General features: G+C 43.4%; 2 protein-coding genes and 1 long non-coding RNA gene across 13 annotated transcripts; 2 read left to right on the top strand and 1 right to left on the bottom strand.

The window, feature by feature from the left end:
- Positions 1 to 415: 415 nt before the first annotated feature.
- Positions 416 to 1,779, bottom strand: LOC147797728 (uncharacterized). 2 transcript variants are annotated; one of them, XR_015426821.1, is made up of 2 exons: positions 1,268 to 1,779; positions 416 to 1,139 (listed from the first exon to the last, which is right to left on the bottom strand). It is a non-coding gene; the product is annotated as an uncharacterized LOC147797728 (long non-coding RNA). The 2 variants fall into 2 exon arrangements; XR_015426822.1 differs by having other exon boundaries at positions 1,296 to 1,779.
- LOC110976794 (TLC domain-containing protein 5-like) lies at positions 556 to 8,748 on the top strand. Of its 7 annotated transcripts, none has more exons than XM_022230376.2 (3): positions 556 to 642; positions 4,022 to 4,277; positions 5,342 to 8,748. In XM_022230376.2, exons 2-3 carry the CDS (start codon positions 4,070 to 4,072, stop codon positions 5,941 to 5,943), a joined length of 810 nt encoding a protein of 269 aa, XP_022086068.2. In that variant the 5' UTR covers positions 556 to 642; positions 4,022 to 4,069; the 3' UTR covers positions 5,944 to 8,748. The 7 variants fall into 7 exon arrangements, with proteins under 7 accessions (XP_022086068.2, XP_022086067.2, XP_022086066.2 ...); XM_022230375.2 differs by lacking the exon at positions 556 to 642 and adding an exon at positions 1,856 to 1,945; XM_022230374.2 differs by lacking the exon at positions 556 to 642 and adding an exon at positions 1,932 to 2,063.
- Positions 8,749 to 10,799: 2,051 nt separating this feature from the next.
- On the top strand, positions 10,800 to 18,412 carry LOC110976798 (TLC domain-containing protein 5-like). 4 transcript variants are annotated; one of them, XM_087142759.1, is made up of 4 exons: positions 11,266 to 11,651; positions 12,720 to 12,874; positions 15,357 to 15,572; positions 16,352 to 18,412. In XM_087142759.1, exons 3-4 carry the CDS (start codon positions 15,365 to 15,367, stop codon positions 16,876 to 16,878), a joined length of 735 nt encoding a protein of 244 aa, XP_086998885.1. In that variant the 5' UTR covers positions 11,266 to 11,651; positions 12,720 to 12,874; positions 15,357 to 15,364; the 3' UTR covers positions 16,879 to 18,412. The 4 variants fall into 4 exon arrangements, with proteins under 4 accessions (XP_022086082.1, XP_086998885.1, XP_022086084.1 ...); XM_022230390.2 differs by lacking the exons at positions 11,266 to 11,651; positions 12,720 to 12,874 and adding an exon at positions 10,800 to 10,955; XM_022230392.2 differs by lacking the exon at positions 12,720 to 12,874 and having other exon boundaries at positions 11,266 to 11,448.
- Positions 18,413 to 20,369: the final 1,957 nt, after the last annotated feature.

The following is a 20,369-nucleotide window of genomic DNA, read 5'->3' as shown; positions in this document are numbered from 1 at the left end:
TCGAACATAAACAAATTCTCAGTTAGGTGTAAATAATTTACCAAAACTTGATGTGCTTACAGACAGTATTGTAGATCTGGTCTCGGTCTCCAGACCGTCTCAAGACCTTTTATGCGATCTCGGTCTCGCCCTGTCAAAGCCTCGGTCTTGGAAGGGCCAGTCTCGTTCTCGAAAGCGCCAGTCTCGGTCTTGGTCTCGGATGCCATAGTCTTGGGTCTCCCATCGAGACCAGTCGAGACCATAACAAAATGAGCATCTAGCTACCACACATGCACGCGGTTGCAAAAGGCAAAATTACCTCCGCTCGAGTCAAATCCTCAACCACTGATATAAATAAAACACAGTAATGTTCAGATTGTTTGCAATAAACAATGACATCGATGCTGGAATGAAGACTAGTCAATGCAGCATGATGCAACCTTTTCTCAATTTGTTACTTTATTGACACCATGGAGATGCGGTTGTGTGTAGCGGAATTCGCAGAGTACTAGACTGGTTCCCGTTCCCTACATAATCTCCTGCTAAACGTACGGCCGGGACGGGAACCAGTCTGGGTGTGTGCGCACGATATTTTGTGCACGTGTAAAAGAGCTTTCATTCCATCGTGTATGTGGTACGTGTTGTTTTAGCAGTTTCGTTACGGTAGGCTTACATCTTTTTTGGATTTTTGTTTTCAGTATTTTGCTTACAAAAACAGTCTAAGGATATTTGTTTTAATGTTCACATCATATCATTTGGGACACTCTGGTTGAAAATGACCAGACTAGGGTAAAAGTAGAGCCGTATACTAGTATCACTGATAAAAGAACGGAGAAATTCATTAATTAACAAATATTTGACCTACTTTTGTGTGTGAGGTTATGCTAATGTTTTCATTTTATTTCTGTTGTACTTAATTGAACTGCCATATGTTTGTCCCTATTGACCTTTTGGTAAAAACTAAACATTGGTGTATGGTTGGTCTCGGTCTTGGCGGATGTCGGGGGTCCCAGTTTCGACCTGCAAAAGTCTTGGTCTCGAAGTCCTGATCTTGAAGGAGTAGCTAGGTCTCGGTCTTGGTCTCGTATACCTTGGTCCCGGTCTCCGGTCTTGGTCTCGGATACAACACTGCTTGCAGGCAGTCCCCATGTTCAGCATTTCTGCACGGTAGGGAAAAAAAGGAAAGTGTTTTTCGTTGCCCCACAACTTTTCAGCTTGATTTTCATACAGCTGCATACCACAAGGCACAACTTTTCATTGAGCAAGGATAGGCCTCCATCGCACGTACTGCACGACGTGCGATTCGGTTACCGTACCAGCAAGGCATCGATAATGCCGCGCCCTGAACATTGTACATGTAGGCTGAGTTTGGGCGGCTTGTTCTCGTATGTTCAGGAACAGGTCGAATTGTTGTTTCACGGTGGGTCGGCCGCTCGAACGCTGGGAACGTACAACTAGTTACTTGTAGCAAGCAACATGCAACATGGCGGCGTCCTTGTGCATTCTTCGAAAGTTAATGTTTGAGCTAACTTCTTTTCCATATCTGTCATGGAAATTATTGATAATTGTGCAAAACTTTCCATTGTCTCTAGTTTTGTAAGCCATCTCCATAGTTTTTGCAGCTTTCCAAAAATCGAGTTTTCCCGCGTGTTTGTGTAAAACCCTGACGAGGAGGTGGTGTGTGAACCTGTTCCGCGGCGAGAACAGTGTTCTGGTTATGTTCCCGCCGTTCGAGAACGCGAAACCCGTCTCAAGAACAGGCCGCCCAAACTCGACCGTACAGTACATCTACGTACAGCACTTGGCCAACGATTATGTACGTACTTTCACCATGGAAACTTTTGTAAGGCGCCCTCCAGCGATTCCATACGTTATTTAGACGGGTCCTTCGATTCTGTCATCAATTCTGCTAAAGATTTCGGTCCCTCTTCTGGGTACCTGCCAGCAAGGCGGTTCCGTAAATCGGGTGAGTTCGCGTACGCATGCATGCGATTAATGATTAATGGTGCTGTTCAGGAGCAGATTTGGAACTTGGGTCACACATGTATCACAGTGTTTTGACTGAGTCTGTGAAATTCTCGCAGGTAGGCCCTAGGCCCAAACAGTACAAGGCCTAGTAACTTTAGTGGTAGCTCAGGAATTCGTTGCTACTTGGAAGGCATCTACCCAGCTCGAGTGGATAGAACAGACATATGGCCTGAAAGTACTTCATGACAGAGAGGTTTTTTTTTACCGCGTATCCGGTATCACCCTTCAGTTGTGTCAGTCTTGTCAGTTGTCAGTCATATGTCAGCCATTAGGCCTATCACTAAGCGTTTTCCCCACTCAGGACGAATTTGGCCCAACTTGTACATGTACATCACACAGACATGACAGAGTCCATTTTATAGTTTATCATGTTTATAATTATAGTTAACTATTAAAATTAAAAAATACTCGGTCTCTGTACAGACCAAAGTTCCAAAATTGATGCGGCGATGGGTTGTTTTATTTGTTTTTTAGGGGGGATAGGGTTGGCTTTGTAAGACTGGCAACGGACGTGGAAATGAGTGGCATATTATTATTAAATTAAAGAGCAAGGGCTAGTAGCACATTGCACTTCATGCAGCCATTGCTATATCTATTGTTGAACAACTGGCTGCAACTTTGTAACATTTGGGTACCCATGGTCTGACTGTTTTGTGTTCGACATCAACATTAAGCAGTTGTAACAGATCTATCACCGGATACAAGGTACCCACGAATTAGTCTGTTTTCATGAACAAATTGCCCTTCCGACTTATGGATTTCTGGCCGGGAATCAGTCTCCTCGTGAACATTCAGGCGGTGTGGAAATACACATGTAGCTGTTTTGAAAATTTTGAGGGAAAAAAAAACGGAAAAAAATACATTGACGCCCATGTTCAAAATCGACACATGCACTGACTAGAGACAGACCATTATTTGGTTTGGCCTCATTGATAGAAGCCTGTACAGAGAGCCTGTTTAGTTTGCACCTAGCCCAGTTTGGATGACATTTTCATCACATTACAACTAACATCCAGCATGTCCATGATATGGGGCAGCGCGGACATCCAGGAGTTTCACAGAATTGTGGGTAGCAAACACACCGCCACCGATGAAAACAACTGCAATGAGCGTATGTGTACGTACTGATCAAAGAAAAAGTGTTCTAACCCAATCCTTGGACTGGCTGGTGTGTGCGTACGCCACCATAGCCCCTTAAGTAGTGAACATTCCAGTGCAATTTTAGCTCACAAAATCCATTGGATGTTTGATAATGTCCCTGGACATGCTGGATAAACTTGATTGAAAGAATCAAAAATAGTTCAGCGCCCAGTATATCAACAAAAGGAGTTTGTTGGGCCCTGTTTACTGGTCTAGGTGTGACCCAACTAAGAGCTTGTCATTTACCCAATGCGGGTAAGAAATTCTTGAGGTTTTTTAACTGAAATTTTGTCGAAATTTACTGAAACTAGAGCTATGAGGATTAAGTAACAGATGCTCCAGGTCAAAATGTCAACTGGTTATTTTGTAAAAGAAACAGGATACCAAAAATAAGGAACACCGTTTTTAGACCACCAGACTGACCAATTACTTGAAACATCAGAGGTTTCACTCACTAATCTCTAAGTCCACCATACTTTGCACTTCATGTGCATCACGTGAGGGCACATGTCGCAGGCCAGTGGCACATCTATCTCCTGCTTTTTGGTTCAACCATTTTCGAAGGGGGGGTTGAAATCTTGCTTTACATGACAAAGCTACGCAGCTAGTCACTCAGCCAGGATGGTCGAGCACACTTGTGCTATAAAAACAAGATTCCACTCATTATGTGCAAGGTGACATGGAATTTTATAAACTTTTGAAGGGGCAAACATGTACATGTTCATGGTGGTCCCATATTGAACTCTTAACCTACTGTTCAAGCTGATACCTTTAGGGATTTCCAATTAACAGACTCCTAACTGCACATCGTTGGAAAAGTCTGCGGCCCTACCTTTCCTAAGTGACTTGTTTGCTGTTTGCTTGAATCTTTCAGTTAGTGCTGCTACTCTAGGCTCTCCGCCTGTGGGAGAGAGCTGCGGCCATGGAACTCAGCCCCGCCACAATCGCTTTCCTGGTTGCATCGTCCTGCATCTTCTGGTCCTCCCTGTATGGCCTTTTCTGCTACCTCTGCCCGCGGCGGTCTTATGAGTGGAACTGCCGAGCCGTGACCTTCATACACGCGGTCACCATTGTGGTCATGTCCTACGTCTTTGGGATCTACTACAACCCGTGGCCCTTCTCACATCCAGGTAATGAAGCATTGAGCAGAATTCAAATAATGACCAATCTCGTTAAGAGCACAAGGGAAAGTGACATACATGTACAGTGCATCATGCACAGAAGTTGTGCACGTGATGTAAATGTACAGTTGAACCATATTAGTAAGAGGTCCTTCGGACTCTGCTGGTGATCTTGTTATATAAACAGAAACTTTGCATTATCTGGAATAAAAACAGTCCAGAATGCGGGATTTGGGGCCTGAAACCTTCCTTGTAATGAGCAGCATTTTGTATGAACAGTGCTCTTATTAACGAGGTTCGACGGTTCATGTACGTGTAGGTCAGTTCATCGTGCAAGCGGCAACCACATCCCGTATATGGCACCAGGTCTGTAGTGGAGAACATCATGTGTCCTGTCACAACTTCTTTGACCATTCCAGCCACATGGCCTTTCACAAGTTCATTCAGAAGTCCAGAAGTCCAGTCACATAACTTGTGACTTGGATTAAATGGTCTAGGCAAATGAATTTTTCCTGTAAAATTCCTTCTGTGCAACATAATAGTTTTCTTCAGTGCATGGAAACCATTTAACATCCTGTTTGCTTTGAGTGTATTGGGAAATACACTTTTTTGAGGATTTTAAAATTGTCGATGTTCAGAATTTCAAGGGTGAGGCGTGGCTCATTTTTCACCCCTACATCAGCCCGGAACCAACTCTGAGATTTGTTGTGGTGGGAATAGGCCTTGTGTTACGTACACAACAGTGGATCACCAAAGATAAAGAAAACGGATTAGGATAAATGTGTCACTCTTTAATAGCAGAAGTATTTTGTTCACAAAGTAATTGAAGATTGTGTGACGTCACAGATTTCAGCAAAATTGTAGAAAATCACAGTCACAGTCACCGACAATGAAACACAGAGGTGTAGTTTGTGTGATTTTAGTGAAAACATTTGCTACACAGACCCTTGACTGAATGACTTGTGATGGTCATGTGAAAGGCCTGACTTCAGCTTTAGATAGCACGTAGACAAAATCCAACGGAAAGAGGTGGAGGTTACATGAACTGTCCCTTTTATGTCTTGACTGAACAGGTGGCAAGTCCAGCATACATGAGATATGCACCATGGTGGTCTGCGTGGGCTACTTTGTCTTTGACTTCGCCTGGTGCCTGTGGTTCCGTGACCAGGAGTCGGGCGTCATGCTGCTGCACCACCTGATCACAATCGTGGGCATCGTGGCAGCGCTTGCCTGGGAGCACTCGGGCACCGAGGTGGGTGCCACCATCTTTGGGGCGGAGCTCAGCAACCCCCTCCTCCAGCTCCGCTGGTTCATGCGGCAGACCGGCTGGAAGGGCTCCCTCCTGTACGAGGTCAATGACCTCCTGTTCCTGCTGACCTTCACCATCTGCCGCATCGGCATCGGCTCTTACTTCCTCTACTGTGAGCTCCTGCACCCCTTGCCGCGCATGTTCTTCAAGGTCGGCGCGGTGGCGCTCTACCTTGTCAGCTGGATCCTCATGATCAACATACTCTTGTTCACCTACCGTAAATATGGGAAAATGTACTACAGGTGGACTTCGAAGACTGCCGAGGTGTCACACGACCGCCCAGCCGTTGACGCAAATAGCACCACTCATGGACACGAGGATGGAGATGTGAGAATGCGAAATGGCTATGCAGCAGTAGATGGCTAGCCTAAGGCAGGAAAAGGCAGAAATCAGTGAAGCTTTGAACCACTATGCACCAGTCGTGGTAGCTCACGTTGTGAGGAGAGGAGATTGTAAAAAAAGCTGTCACTGTATACAAGTCATGGATAGTCATGAGTGCAGTGACAAGGATAGTTTCATTCGGTGACTTTGATTGCCATCACCTCATGAAATTATTCTGACCATTGCACAAATTTGAAACCTGCTTAAATCTTCATCATCTGATGAGTAAACTTCCGATCTGTTTCGTCTTCAGTTTGGAGATCAGGCGAACCTCGTGTGTTAATATCTGCCATTTTACAAAATGGGGTCCGAAGCTTCACCCACTGGTGGTACCGTACTGTTGTGAGACTGGTTCCCTCCCTGCATTATTTTCCTTCTTAGTAGGAAGGTAATGTATGAAATGGGGCTGGGAACCAGTCAAGCGAAATGACGTTCTAATCAACCGGTACCATGAAATAGAATGAATAATCCAGTGTCATGTGATCGTAATCTACCAATCAGATGATGGGGATTCATGCATTTATTATGTTAAGAGTATTTGCATTTGATGCTCATCAAATTATTTGAAATGGAATTCATGTAGACTATTAAGTACTGAATGACTGCCAAGTTGAAGGCACGATAGTCTTACAAGTTTTACATTTTTTGTTACGTACTTGGATCTTATATTTAGTCAGGTGCCTGTTCCAGTAAATTTTGTGCTACAAGAACATGTGTGCCTACCTGACCAGACAGTACTGTCCTGTGGTACTATACTGTGAAGTCCTTGATTGTATATAATTAAGAATGAAAACAGGTGAAATTTTCTTCAAACAGTTCTGGAGCTACATGTACATGTATGTGGACCCCACAGACATGTAAACATTGACCCAGTGTGCATTTGGAAAGGGTGGACAGATTTCACGCTTTGTGATTGGCCAGTACATTGCAAACTCTTGGAGGTGCACTACTGTGAATCGCCTTTATAAATAAAGGAATAAATATGTGCTTGGCGGGTGTTCAACGTTTCAGATCGGTTTAGGAGAATGGATGCAACTACAGTGTAATACCAAAGCCGCAGGCGAGCCACAACTAAGCACAAATTTATTCCCAATCATATTTGAGTCAAAAGAAGTCAACATGTGATGGAGTTCCAATGATTTTGTTCTAAACGTTTACTTTCATTACATACATGTAGGTATATTCATTTTGAGAGTTTAATCCAACATACATGTAATGTCCTTCAATGAACTTGGTGCGGGGGTGGCGCAACGTGTCGCATACACAGAGAGTCCTGACCGATCGGACCCGATTAAACTGCCTCGTATCCATGAGCCAGCGTGTGATTCACGCAGCGGGCATTATCACTTTTCAGGGGGCATTATCAGATGTTAATGCACGGTCACGTGTCGCGTTTGGACCAATAAGAATAGCAAAACTGTTCCAGGTATTTATGAATCAAGAATACTAGCGGCCCTGTGCTTCCTCAACAATCCATGCACATGTTTTCTTGATTCATGGGAAGCTTCAGACTTATCAGATTCTAACACGACAGTGCCATTTTGCATGGGGAGTAACTGAAATGATTCATGCTTGAAAGAGTAAGCATGACGTGTAAAGCTTGAATATGCAGTACTGTTATCTATGAACATGTAAGTATTGTGTGTGTGTATGTGATGTATGTTGTGTGACTGTGCTTTTATCCGATTAGGCGCCATAACTGCGGTGGCGCTGCACTCGAGCTCACACGCACATTCTTCAGCTTGACGCGCGCGTGCATTTGGCAAATCACGACGCCCTGTTGGTCAAAGAGGCATGTAACGCGCATGTACCACCTGTCCACGAGCGTTGTGCCACCGCAGTAATGGCTTCTAATTCTGGTTGTCCAATTATGCAAGTATTTTTGTTCGGGGTTGCAGTAACTACGGAGTTGTAGCATTCCCATTTACTTGTAGACACTTTTAAAAAACCGATATCAAGAATTGATCAGAAGTTTTTGAAGAATTTTGTTTTACAAGGGAGAGATATTTGTAATTTTCCAAGTTCTGTGTCGAGCACTCTAAGCCCCGCCCACTGCTCCTCTCCAGTGCCACACTAAGTCCCAGTTTCAATTTGTTATGGCAATGAAGCCATTTTTACACCTGAAAAAAATTAATGAAGTGTATGAGCCTCAGGGTCACACAAAATAAATTCATGAGAGCACCATAAGAAAATTGGTTGAATTTAGTGACGCTAAATCAGTATTTTCACTGTATCTCTGTGTCTAAAGTTGCTTGTGAAGGCATCTACAGCGGGAGGAATGTTATCAACCATGACAGCATAATTGCAGGACTGGAAACTGACATTTCCCCTCTAAAATTGTCTTGGCAATCAAGACAAGTCAGTATCGTAATTGACACGTTGGAATTGGAGTGTGAAGTCTGGAATAAAGTTTAATGAAAAGTTTCCTCCGGAAATCAATGAAAATCTCGGTACATTGGTGTATAATGCAAGCCCACAGCAAATTGGCCTATCCCGACACGCACATTAGGCCTATATGTACATGTACATGCCTACATGTATATACTTGTATATATTTCTTTTTTATCTTAGATTAAACAGAGTTTAAGCCTATCAAGTAAACTTGTGAATTGTTGACTTTTTATCTCAGTATTGATGGATCATGGAAATGTATTTCCATTTGCCCTCTTTTGACAAAGTCATTTTCCCCATGAGCTCACTATTTTATTATATCCAAAGTTTGATTGGTTTTGACATTTAACGATTCTGTAATGAAACGATTCTGTATACCATTTGACACGAGGTACTTTATTTTATGAAGTCTGTCCCCTGATAGTAATTCTTACACACGTAAGGGGCTGGTAGACAAGCATACTTAACCGTGGTTCGTTTCAAATACATGTACCTTGTACCTGTCGTCGGGGAGCTGGTCTATTATACACGCTACACCATCAGATTACACGATGAAGACCATACCAGTTGGACATGAAGCCCAGAGATAATATAATTGTGGCTTACATTCAAGCGATTACAACTTTTCCAAACAACTTTTTTATGCCAAACAATAAGTTCCGCGTGATTTCGAACATGGAATGAGCCCTTTGTTGCTGCCTTAAAAGGTGTTTCACGTGATTGGTTTGGACTTAAATTTGTAATTTCACTCATTGATAAATCAAGATTTGCCTCGGTACTTTCCTCCCTAAGAGTCACCTTTAATAATCAAAGAACCACGATGACGACACTGATGAAATATGCGTTTATCATCTTTCTTTGGTCTACACGAATTATTTTTGTCGCAGCCTTATGACCGTACGCCGGTGACGTGTAAACTATGGTGAGCAAAACGACACACGTGGTGACTTGCATAATGACTGTATGATATCCACTTATGTCTGCAATTAATGAAGTTTCTTTCCAAAGTGTGATGAGTGCCCTTGATTCCTTTTAGAATCCCGCCCTCTATCAGTTACCTGCCGTCAGTTTCTACTGCTTCAAGACAGCTTAACACAAATTTAAAGGGTCAACATAACGAAAAGGAAGTTTGGGGAGGCACACAATAGACTGCTGAAGCTCTTCGTATTGTGGGGAAAAAATGCAAGTAAACACATACACATGTACAAGAGTACATAACTGAAATGACCTTTTGCCTGGGTGATTATATCCAGGTGGCAAGAATCGGAGACAGGTTCAGGATTTTATCGAGAGGGTGATGGTCAGGCACGTAATTTATTTTCTTTTTTCACGGCCAATTGTTTCGGACTATAGAGGGCACAGTCGACGCATTGCGTTTTCAATGATGCACTAATTACCTCGTAGTAAGATGTCTTCCTTTTTTGTTATTAGCATACGTTCTTTGGGGTGTCTGCAGGGGGGAGGGATGGCACGTTTATTACACAACTGTCTGGGATACACGGTGTACATTCCTTTGGGAAAATGGTTCTTGAGAGGAGAGTGTCTTGATATCTAGTGGAAACTTCCAATATTGAAATGTTGGGCTTAACTTTCTTTTGGGAAAAGAAGAAGAAGAAAAAAAAAAGCCCTCCAGAGTCACGATTGTAGTCTTTATTCAAGTTGGCTTTTCTCAGCGTGTTGTGTAACCACATTTCGCAGAGGGTGACCCCCCACCCCGAGACGCGCTGCAATTTGGAAAAGTCTTAATGCAGGTTTAACTTAATGCATTTTATAAGCACATAACGGCATGACTGATGAACAGAAAATAACGTGGGCGAAATCCATAGTTAAACATTAGCCACGTCCATCCCAAAAAAAAAATTGCGCTGCTTGTACTTTGACCGTGGTTCAACGCTTAAGAAAATCCCTTTCAGTATTTTAAACATTGCATCACAAAATGTTTGCAGTACAATCGACCGTAGGGGTCCAGACCAGTAAATAAGCTGCCGTAGACAACTGTGATAAATATCCCCACTTCAAAAAATCTGGGAAAATACAAGTTTCTCAGGTGTACAAGACACTATCAAAATAAAGCTAATTTCCTCATCTTTCATTTTCATTCAAATTTTCAGTGGCTTAACTGATGATTTTTGAAGATATTTCTCTCTAGAGAAAATTACCCCTCAAAACAGTCATGAAGCCCATCGCTATTTTGAAAATCGATGTCTACAGGGCAATTTGGACGGCCCCGTTTGGTCCGATACCTTCAGAAATACAAACTGACAGTCCTGTTCCTGGATTCCATCCACCTTTTTAACAAACCACCCAGTCCACGTGCCACGAAACCCTCTAATGGCGGAGAGTTTAACAGCTACAATCGTAATTCGGTCTACGGTGCAGGCAAAAATGGACCTATATACTGGCCTGCAACCCTGATATTCAGACCAGCGCCCCCATTCGTCACGAGAGCTGTCTCCCACGGGGCGGATCATCCCTGGGTCATCAATTATCCCAACCAGCATCCACGAGGGGTCTGAAGTGGGTTGTTTAATTATTAATCCTTGCGAGATCAGATCAATATGTATACCGAGCATGACGAACCATGATGAGCCTCATTAAGTATATAGGTTTGTATTAGAATAGCTCCATGATATAATTGTATGTGCGATTAAAATGCAAGACTGTTCACGCGACATACATTATGAACCGAAAGCATTATCGAAGCAGGTTGTAATCCTGAGGTCTGTATATCTCGTTAAACAAATCCATCCCTGTTGCTTTACCCATTTTTATTCCCAACTACTACCATGGAGATGATAAAGCGTGGCTTCTGGGAATAAATGCCGACTGAGCTACCCCCTTCCGTCACACAATGCAATATATTCAGTGAGATCAATGAAAGACCTATGACCCGTATTGTTCCGTCGACCAAGACCAACTGGGAGGCGAACAGACGGGTGGGCTGCGCTTTGCATGCGTGCTTGTACAGTGTACATGTACAGTACATGTACAGTACATGTACATACATGTACAATGTGCACCAGTCTACCCTGACATTTGCACTTGCCGTTGCATCTCCGAGTCGCAGCTGACCACATTTCAACGTCACGGCTGCATGCGGTGGGTGTGTTTTGAGTTCCGCTCAGATTTTCAACCAACAGGTGCAGAGATAAATCCATGTCCCTTTCGCCGGTCATGTCGTCGTCGCACCCGATAATAATCGTTAGCTCAATCTCGTCGTCCGTATGCATACGATCCCACTGCACAGTCGCTTCATGCTAATTCAACTTGAAGTCGAGTGCGAGGACTGTCACAACCGTCAGGCAAGTAATTGCATGCGGATGCATCCGTAGGCCTGCAATATTCAAGTGCTGCCTAAATTTCGCAATCCCGATCAGTTGAAAGCGAAACCTTGGCCTCAAATTTAGTTCACAGTGATCCATTATGCTGTTGGGTGTATTTTTTGACTGAGTCTTGTTTTTACTTGTGATGGGTGTCATGTCACGGAGGAACTGAAGATTCGAACAGCGAATGCATGTACTGTACGTATGCATTGTACGTACGTGTGTAGATTTATTGCTGCTGCACTGAAAAATTGCTTGGGTTAAATTGTAACCCACGTGAGGGTGAAAACTGCAACTACTCAATAATTTCAGGGAAAGAATTCCATATACGAAGTTCACTTTTTAGGAGAAATTTTTGCTCCAGGACAGATTTAAAAAGGGGCGACATTTATTTTTGGGGGATAGAGATGTGAAAGGGGGTTCAGTAACTTAGGGGGACAGGTTTAAAAAGAAGGGGCCCCACGCAATAAAACGGCAAAAAAGTAAGTCCTTTTGCCGTTCTTTTTTCCCCTACTATATCCGCTCCCGTTTCCTTTTTCCTTCACTATCCCGTCCTTTTATTTCTCCACAGTTTTCCTGTCATTAGTTTAAGGATTATTACAGTTAGTATACACATTTAATACATTTAATCCAAATTGTGTCGTAAAGGGGAATCGAACCTGCAATGAAGAGAACTGTTAGGTTAAGAAATACAGCATTTGGGTGATTAAAAGTAACTTCTGGTTTGTTAATTTTAACCAAACAATGGTTAATATCCACTCATTTTGTGGGTAAAAATGAAACAGAAAGTAATTCTGATCCCAAAATTGGCTTAACAGAGCCCATTTTTGGTAGTTGCTTGGGTTAAAAGTTAACCCAGGCAATTTTTTAGTATGGCAAGTTAATCCTTCCAATATCTGCTTAGGTGATAACATTAATGTATAATTAAAGGCAAACACAATGTTGCCATTATGTCGTATTATAGTTTGTCAACGTTTCCAGTAGTGAATCGCTTATCGGCACATGCATGATAATTTACATGGCTTGCCCCATATTTTTCATTCATAGAGAAACACCTACACAAAACAATGTAGACCCTCGTACACTGTACGCCATGTACCCGCTGCGTAAAGCTTGAGACTGAAGTTTGACTATCACGGTCCGGGTAGAGTTGATCAAATAAAACGAGGCTACGTGTCGAACTTCGCCCCATTTTTGACGAGGTAAATACTGTAATTGCAGACGTACGTACGGTGGTGTTCACAAGCAGAGCGCTTGCCTACACTGTGGATAATGCAATCGCTGGATTGAGCTCAAACTAGCACCGAACCAAATCGCCCCGTGTTGTTGGCGCGGATCCAGGAATTTTTCCGGGGGGAGGGTCAGGCCGAAGATGTTTTTAATGTCTCATTTTTACGGCCAGGCGGACGATGATGAAACATTATACATGACATGCATTAATTTCCCCCCCCCCATTTTTTCTTTGCCATTTTGGTCTCAGAGCAGCCCCCGGATCTGCGCCTGGTTCTATGGGTTCGTGTACACTAATGGAAATAAAGGAGAGTTCCACGCATTGTCACCGAAACAAAATTCATCATAAAATAATTATTGAAGTGTGGTAATTAAGCACGCGGCTTTGGGCACTCTGGTTATATAAGCACAACAACAGTGCTGTGTAGTATTAGGACACAGCCTATTATTAATGGCCGCGGCTTTGTGCAACAAGCCGACTGTCCTCGAAATAACTACTTCATTAGACGCAGTGATGAGAGACGTACGCCGTGGTACAGTGTTAATATTTAGTCTATAATATGTAATGTCGTCTGTGCAGTTAGGAAAAATTCATCATGGGATTGGTTTAGGCACTACTATGGCTCAAGCTAACATGATGTTTGCCATTAACGAGAATACAGTTTGTGGAGTATCGTATACAGTGTGCGTACATAATTTAAAACCAGAATCTGTAAGTCCCTACACTTAATTGGTAGGACACCATGGCTAGCAATGATGGCGTTGGTTTGACCATAGAGCTCTATGGTTTGGCTCTATGGCTTGACGTCGGCTATCGTCAGAACCGCGGTCCCCCGTAGTTGTGTATCTGACAATGTACTGACGTTGGCAGAATTGGACAGCATTTTTACGTCGGCTCGCCGCTGCTAGTAAAATGCTGATGCTTGTCATTGCCATCATTTGGAAGTCATGTTACTGGGTTTAGTCCCTCTAAAGGGTCTGCACAATGGGCTTTGAAATGCTCACACACACCTGTTTTACGTACGAAGTGTGGACATTTCTTTGTTCTGGTGTGGTTAAGGAAACTTGAGGAAAATGCTCTTTTCTCTCAAACTAAGATAACTCCTTCGAACTGGATTTTTTTTATAATGATTTCCTGGATTGTTCCTCTTCATTTTTCCACAGATAACCTTGACCCTTAAAATGCCTCTGAAACTTTTTTTCAGAGAGGGGAAAGCATTGTGTGGACGTGTGCGAGTCCACACAACGCCATTATACCCTACATTATGTGGACTTCTTTTGAGCAGAGGGGACCTCCAAATAACGCGTTGGGCTTTCAGTGGTCCGATGGAGGAAAACTCTTACATCGAGCCAATTTCGCCGAACAATGTTGCACCAATGGTTCGACGAGAGCGAAACCGGATGTACCTTTCGAGGGGATAAAATAAAGGAACAACCCTTTCAATTTATATCTTGCTTACATCATGCGTCTTGCTGGTTACATCTTGCATCAAACGACGGAATGTTTTTTAAAATGCTGCAAGAAGGACACTTTCACATTTAATTTGTGTATATAGGTGTCGATTTTCAGAAGTGTATGTGAAAGTAACGGACTTTAATTTGTGGGTTTAAATGTTGTGATGTGTAGCTCAAATTTACAGTCCACATTTCAAAGGGGGGTACATGTACTGTTTGCGGGATCTCATCTTGAGAATCTCCAGTCAAAATGAATCCAAAATACACCTCAGTGGAATCAAGATTCAGTTGCATCTCTTTTACTGGATGCAGTGTAGGGCCAACACTGTAAAAACTCAGGTGTTAAAATCAACACTTGTTGGTGTTATCAGATGACCACACCAGAGGGTGTTACTTTAACACTGATGATGTTACTTTGCACACCTATAAGTGCAGTTTTAGCAATGCTGGCTTCGAGAATTGTCCTGTATTATGGGATTCCATATGTTGCTGAGCAATAATGATATACTCTTTGTAAGGGTTGGAAGATTAATGACTATAGTCGAGGACACAAAAAGCAGAACAAAAACAGAACTGAGCAAAAACACCTACCAGCAAAATGAAAATAGACGTGTCGTTGCTGGTCTTGTCACGTGACCCGTTGTCATGAAAAATATGATTAGAATTTCATGCAAACATCGACGAATCTTTTTTGCTGTTTGCTTTGCCGTGATCACTGTCTCGCTGCATCGTTGTTGAATAGCTCGCTGATGAGTGTGAAGCGAAACACATCGTAGAAAAATAACTACAGAATTTGGCGGTATATTTCGATGGAAGCATGATTTTGCTCGCCACGTTATAGCTAAATTTGTAAAAAAAAATATGCTACATGATGTATATCTCGTTTTTGTTGAAATTGTAAGATAGTCGGGCGAGAAGAGATTTTCTCCTGCTGAGCTTGTGCTGCATGACAAGAGACAGTCTGATCACATCTACTCGAGTTATTGGTTTACTCGGCAGGTATCACCATGGAGTTAACTGCGGGACTCATCCTGCTTCTGACCCTCACCGCGTTTGTGCTGTGGTCCGCCCTGTACGGCTTGTTCTGCTGGCTTCAGCCCCACCGATCCTACGAATGGAATTGTCGGGTTGTGGTCTCCATCCACGCAGTGACGGTGCTGTCTTTGTCGTCCACGTTTGGGGCTCTCTACAACCCTTGGCCGTTTACGCATCCAGGTTGGTGGAGCTAAGATAAAGAGTGTCTTTGTTACAGCTTTTAGTGGGCATGACGGTCTTGTATAGTGCTCACCGTAGTGCATGTCCATCAAAACCATATGTTATAAGCCCTTCCAGAGACCCCCTGAACAATTTTACTGCCCTAGAGTAATATCAGTGTGCCGAACACGCCTCCTCTAAATCGGTAGATATCCGTGTCCTCATAGGCCTCAGAACACAGGCTCGTGTATACCACTGACCCTGTTTTCCATTTGCAGGAAGTAATTGAATTCTGTCTCAGTGAGCTTGAATACGGGCGCTTCACAATAGTGCGCCTCAGCTCCACAAGTTTGCAACGCGTTGGCCAATCACAATGCGCGAAATTTGTCCACCCAGTGCGCGTTTGGAAAGGGTTGACAAATTTCGCGCGTTGTGATGGGCCAGCGCGTTGCAAACTCTTGGAGGCGCATTTTTGTGAATCGCCCGTATTAATAAAATCAGGCCATGAAGTTTGTGACTGTATAGAATAAAAAATTAATCCGGGCAGATCTATGTAACGCGGTGTTCGATGTTACTATGTTATTCTTGACCGTCTTAGTTTTATCTTCCTGATGCATTTTCATCGTCCCCATGATGCTTTTTCAACCCAATGGCTGCAGCGCTGTTGCTTCGATCAACCGCTCCCGATTCTGTTCCAATATCTCCCGCCCATCTCATTCTGCCTTCCGCACCCCGTGGCCACACTACTGAAAGGAGAAACTCAGTTTTGTAGGCTTTTTTTCTGAATCTTTTCCGTCCAGGTGGTAAATCCAACATTTATGAGATCGTCACCATGATCGTGTGCCTGGGCTTCTTCCTCTTCGACGTCTGTTGGTGCGTCTGGTTCTTCGACGAGGAGACCAAGATCATGATCGTCCACCATCTTGTCTCCATCATCGGGATTTTCGCTTCGCTGATCACGGGCCTCTCCGGAACGGAGGTCGGCACCTGCATCTTTCTTGCGGAGCTGACGAACCCCATGCTCCAGTTCCGCTGGTTCATGCGAAGTTCCGGCGTTAAGGATGGTTGGCTGTACGAACTGAACGACTTCCTGTTCATGATGATGTTCGCCGTCTGTCGATGTGGGATCGGTACCTTTTTCCTCTACCGCTACACCACACATCCTCGCCCAAAACTCTTCTTCAAAGTCGGCGGGTTGGCTCTCTATCTGGTCAGCATGGTCTTTTTTGGGCAGATACTAGTATTTGCCTATCACAAATACAGGAAAATGTATCAAAGATGGAGATATGGGGACAAGACAAAAATAGATGGTGACAAAGCGAGATGATAAAAATCATCAGAACAGAACGACGAAACATAAAGCCAGTAGAGATGAGAGTTTAATAATTATTTGAAAAATGTCACTGTGTGTGGTCTTGGGTCTTCCATGAAGACTGCTATGGGCGAATCCGATGAGACGCCATTCCGAAGGGGCCATTTACACTCACGCAGATGTCTCAACCTGAGCGCGTGCGCCCTCTTCGGCAATTGACTACTGCCTATTGGTCGGTCAAGGAGGAATTTCACGCGCGCGCACCGCGTAGTAATGGCCCTGTAGTAATGATTTCTAATCTTGGTCGTCGGATTTGTCTATACGAATGAGTCTTATCTGTTAGTGGTATCCACAACAGAAACGTTTGATTGACTAGCTCACGCAGCACGTGTCCTGATGATAAAACTAGCCAGGGCCTATTAATGTATTCCCCAAAAGTATGTCGTTCGCGTTCAGTGGCACAATGCTATGCATACATATACGAACATGTACTCTCAGCGATGAAGAATACCGCAATACGCATTACATTATTGAATGTACCCTCCGTGTTGTGTGGAGTTACGACAACAGCAGGTTAGAATCCATTTTGGTTCCGAAATCTACCACGCGAGGGTAGAGCGTCCCTGTTGGCATAATTGGATGCTTTATTTGCGTACAGATCAACCACTTGTCCTATTTTGATCTCTCGTTTGTCATTGATTGGCCGTGGGAGATCAATATTTATTGCAAACCAATGTGCAATTAAGCCGCTATATTTGAAACAAAAATGAGTCATGTAGTTTACATGAAGTGCTAACTGTTGCTTGTTCCTTGCTTGTTTCACACGGATCTGGATCGCGATCACTGATCCGTATTATGGTTCACTGAGACCAAAAACTCCCTCGTGCATGGAGTGGAACAGCGTCGGGATCACTGATCAAGAGATACAGATCCGTGTGAAACAAACACGCTGACAGTTGCACCCATTAATAGACCACGACAGGAGACTCAACGCCAGGACTGGTCTGTGCGCCTGTGGCTCTGAAAATACACGTGCTACTTTTTAAAAGTTTTTGTTTGAATGAACACAAAATTGCGACGTCGTTGCACAAGTGGTGGGTGCTTGGCAGCAGTGGCGTTCAGGGCTTAATGCCCGTTATTTCTCTCTCTTTCTCTTGTGCTCTCAATTTGTCACAGTTCTAGGTGTAAGCGGAGTCTTCATTCTGGTATCTCTTGTGTGTGGTTTCAAACCTCTTTTTTGACTTAATGATGTACGAAACGGCGTTGGTTATGTCAGTCGTGCTTGTTTCAGTTGCTTTTACCACGGGACTACATATCAGCGACAAGGGACTACTCATAACATTAGGTCACGTGTCTCCGGGCAAGACACACATTTGAAAATGAGCCGAGAGTTTGCTTGGGAAGTTAAAAGAAATACTTCACGTGTGGTTTGAATACTGTGCAAGCATCAAATTATTTATTGAATATTGTGTCTGATCTCGGGTGTTTAAAAGGAACATTAAGTTTTGATCAGGATCACGTTGGTATGAAATACAAAGCAGAATTCGAAGCCTGCCTTGAGTCCCGTTGTCAAGTGTATTTTCCGTTGTCATGTTTTACGAAGAATGTATTGGGTATCGGGAAGAATTGGCGATTCCACGGTAACATCGTGATATTTCAACACGTTTTGGCGATACAATCTGATAAACAGTGGTGACATACCATGAATAAGGTATGTGATTCCATGGGATACCTTTGAGTGAAAAAAATATTGTTTGGTAATTAAAATGAAACCTTTTTCAGGGATTAAGTTTCGGCGATGAATTTACAAGGTCACAACGTATAGGTGCTGGATGTGAACCTCTGACCCTATACTCGTAAGTTATGTGCAAATTCTAACCACTAGGCTACACGTCCCCAAAAGACTGTGTCTGAAAGTTGTGGCCGTATAGAAAAAAATATAACGTGTTCCTATATGGAACCTGTCGGCAAACGGCTGCACCCCCCACTCGCTGAGGTTCACATTGAACACCGGCCACTATTACAATACAGGTACATTAGCCAATTTGATGTACGGCGGACAAAATAATGGAAGGGCGCTATTTGGTTTGAGTAAACTCTGTTGGGTTTATCACAAACCTGTGGTGTTTACTCATTAACCCACTTCTAATAGCGCCCTCCTATGGGCCTTGAGCTAGACCGAGAGAGGACGCTATTTTCTCAGTAACGGAGGCTCCCTTGGAACTAACTTCGCTAATTCACAAACGACTATAGGAAATTCACGCGTCACGGTCGCATCCCTACCAACAAAATGAATAATCCCAGCCATGCAGCTCTTTTTTCAATTAACCGACGGCGGGGTGCTTCTGCTCGAGGCGGATTGTGTTCTTCTGTTATGGGCCAATTTGGTTAGGTCCACTAGTGTCGGGCTGCCCCTCGATTACTTGGCTATACGGCCGCGACGAGACCAGGTAATTGTATGGAAAATCAGTAGGGTAAAATTGTGCTATGGACTGGGGAATGAGGGTGATGTAATCCCCCCCAAAAAAAAAATTTAAAAAGCGCAGCCATGGGATTTTGAAACAGGGGGACGCTTACATCATAACTATGACACCAGGGCCATTGTTCTTGCTACAGATTTTTATTAGACACTTAAACCCTTGAATTTTACATCGAAGCAGGGCATTTATAGCTTAACCTATTCTTCTCTTTTTTTCAATAATTATAGATAATTTGGTTGCTGAGAAGTTCGAAACTTTCCTCAAAATCTGCCTTAATTCTTTTCTCACCACAAAAAGTGCGTGGATGATTCAATAGCCCACCCCCAGTCAAAACGTTGTTGACATCATGCCGCAAAAAAACTCCCATCAGATTTATGCCTCTGCAGAAAATGGACGGCTCTCCTAGGCTACGATTATTTCCAGCTGCAGCTAGGTAATCTGGAATCGAATTTGTTCAGTACTAAACTGGAAACTTGCACAAGTCCGTTGTACTCTATCATGAGTTGATTTGCGTTGGACTGAAATCCACTCAAAGGTTAATCAACTCAGGAGGGGCGTACAGTAATCTGGTTAAGAGTCAAGATTGCACTCAAACGGATTCAGGTAACAACGACAGGTCCACTAGTTATTGCTTGAGTCCTTTCGGACATGCACACATTAGCTCAACAAATTAATGTGACGCAAGCATTGATATCCATTATAATGGGTGATATGGACCCAAGCAAGGGGTAGGTTTGATCAAGGACCATATAGTTATCCATAGCTCGACTAACTCTGACCGAACGCAGATTAGTCGACAGTGGTTGGACCAGTCTAATCAACTATTCACGACCAGCCTATCAAGGCAGGTGGCAACGTTGGTCACCCTAAACAGCTTTTAATAGCACAGGGCAGAAAGGGCCAGGCTTAATGAATAAAAATGCCGGAAAAAACAGTATGTCACTAGTGAACGACCATTTTCACTATAGTTTTTGCTATTTTGCCCTTCCTGCAGCCACTTTTTCTCCCCTTCGGCCTAATGACCTG

The sequence above is a fragment of the Acanthaster planci genome, linkage group LG10 (assembly GCF_054643075.1).
Source record: "Acanthaster planci isolate LZ-2023a linkage group LG10, COTS_SCS, whole genome shotgun sequence".
NCBI classification, from domain to species: Eukaryota; Metazoa; Echinodermata; class Asteroidea; order Valvatida; family Acanthasteridae; genus Acanthaster; species Acanthaster planci.
The sequence above is the reverse complement of the archived record's forward strand: the minus strand, read 5'-3'. Positions and strand labels throughout refer to the sequence as shown.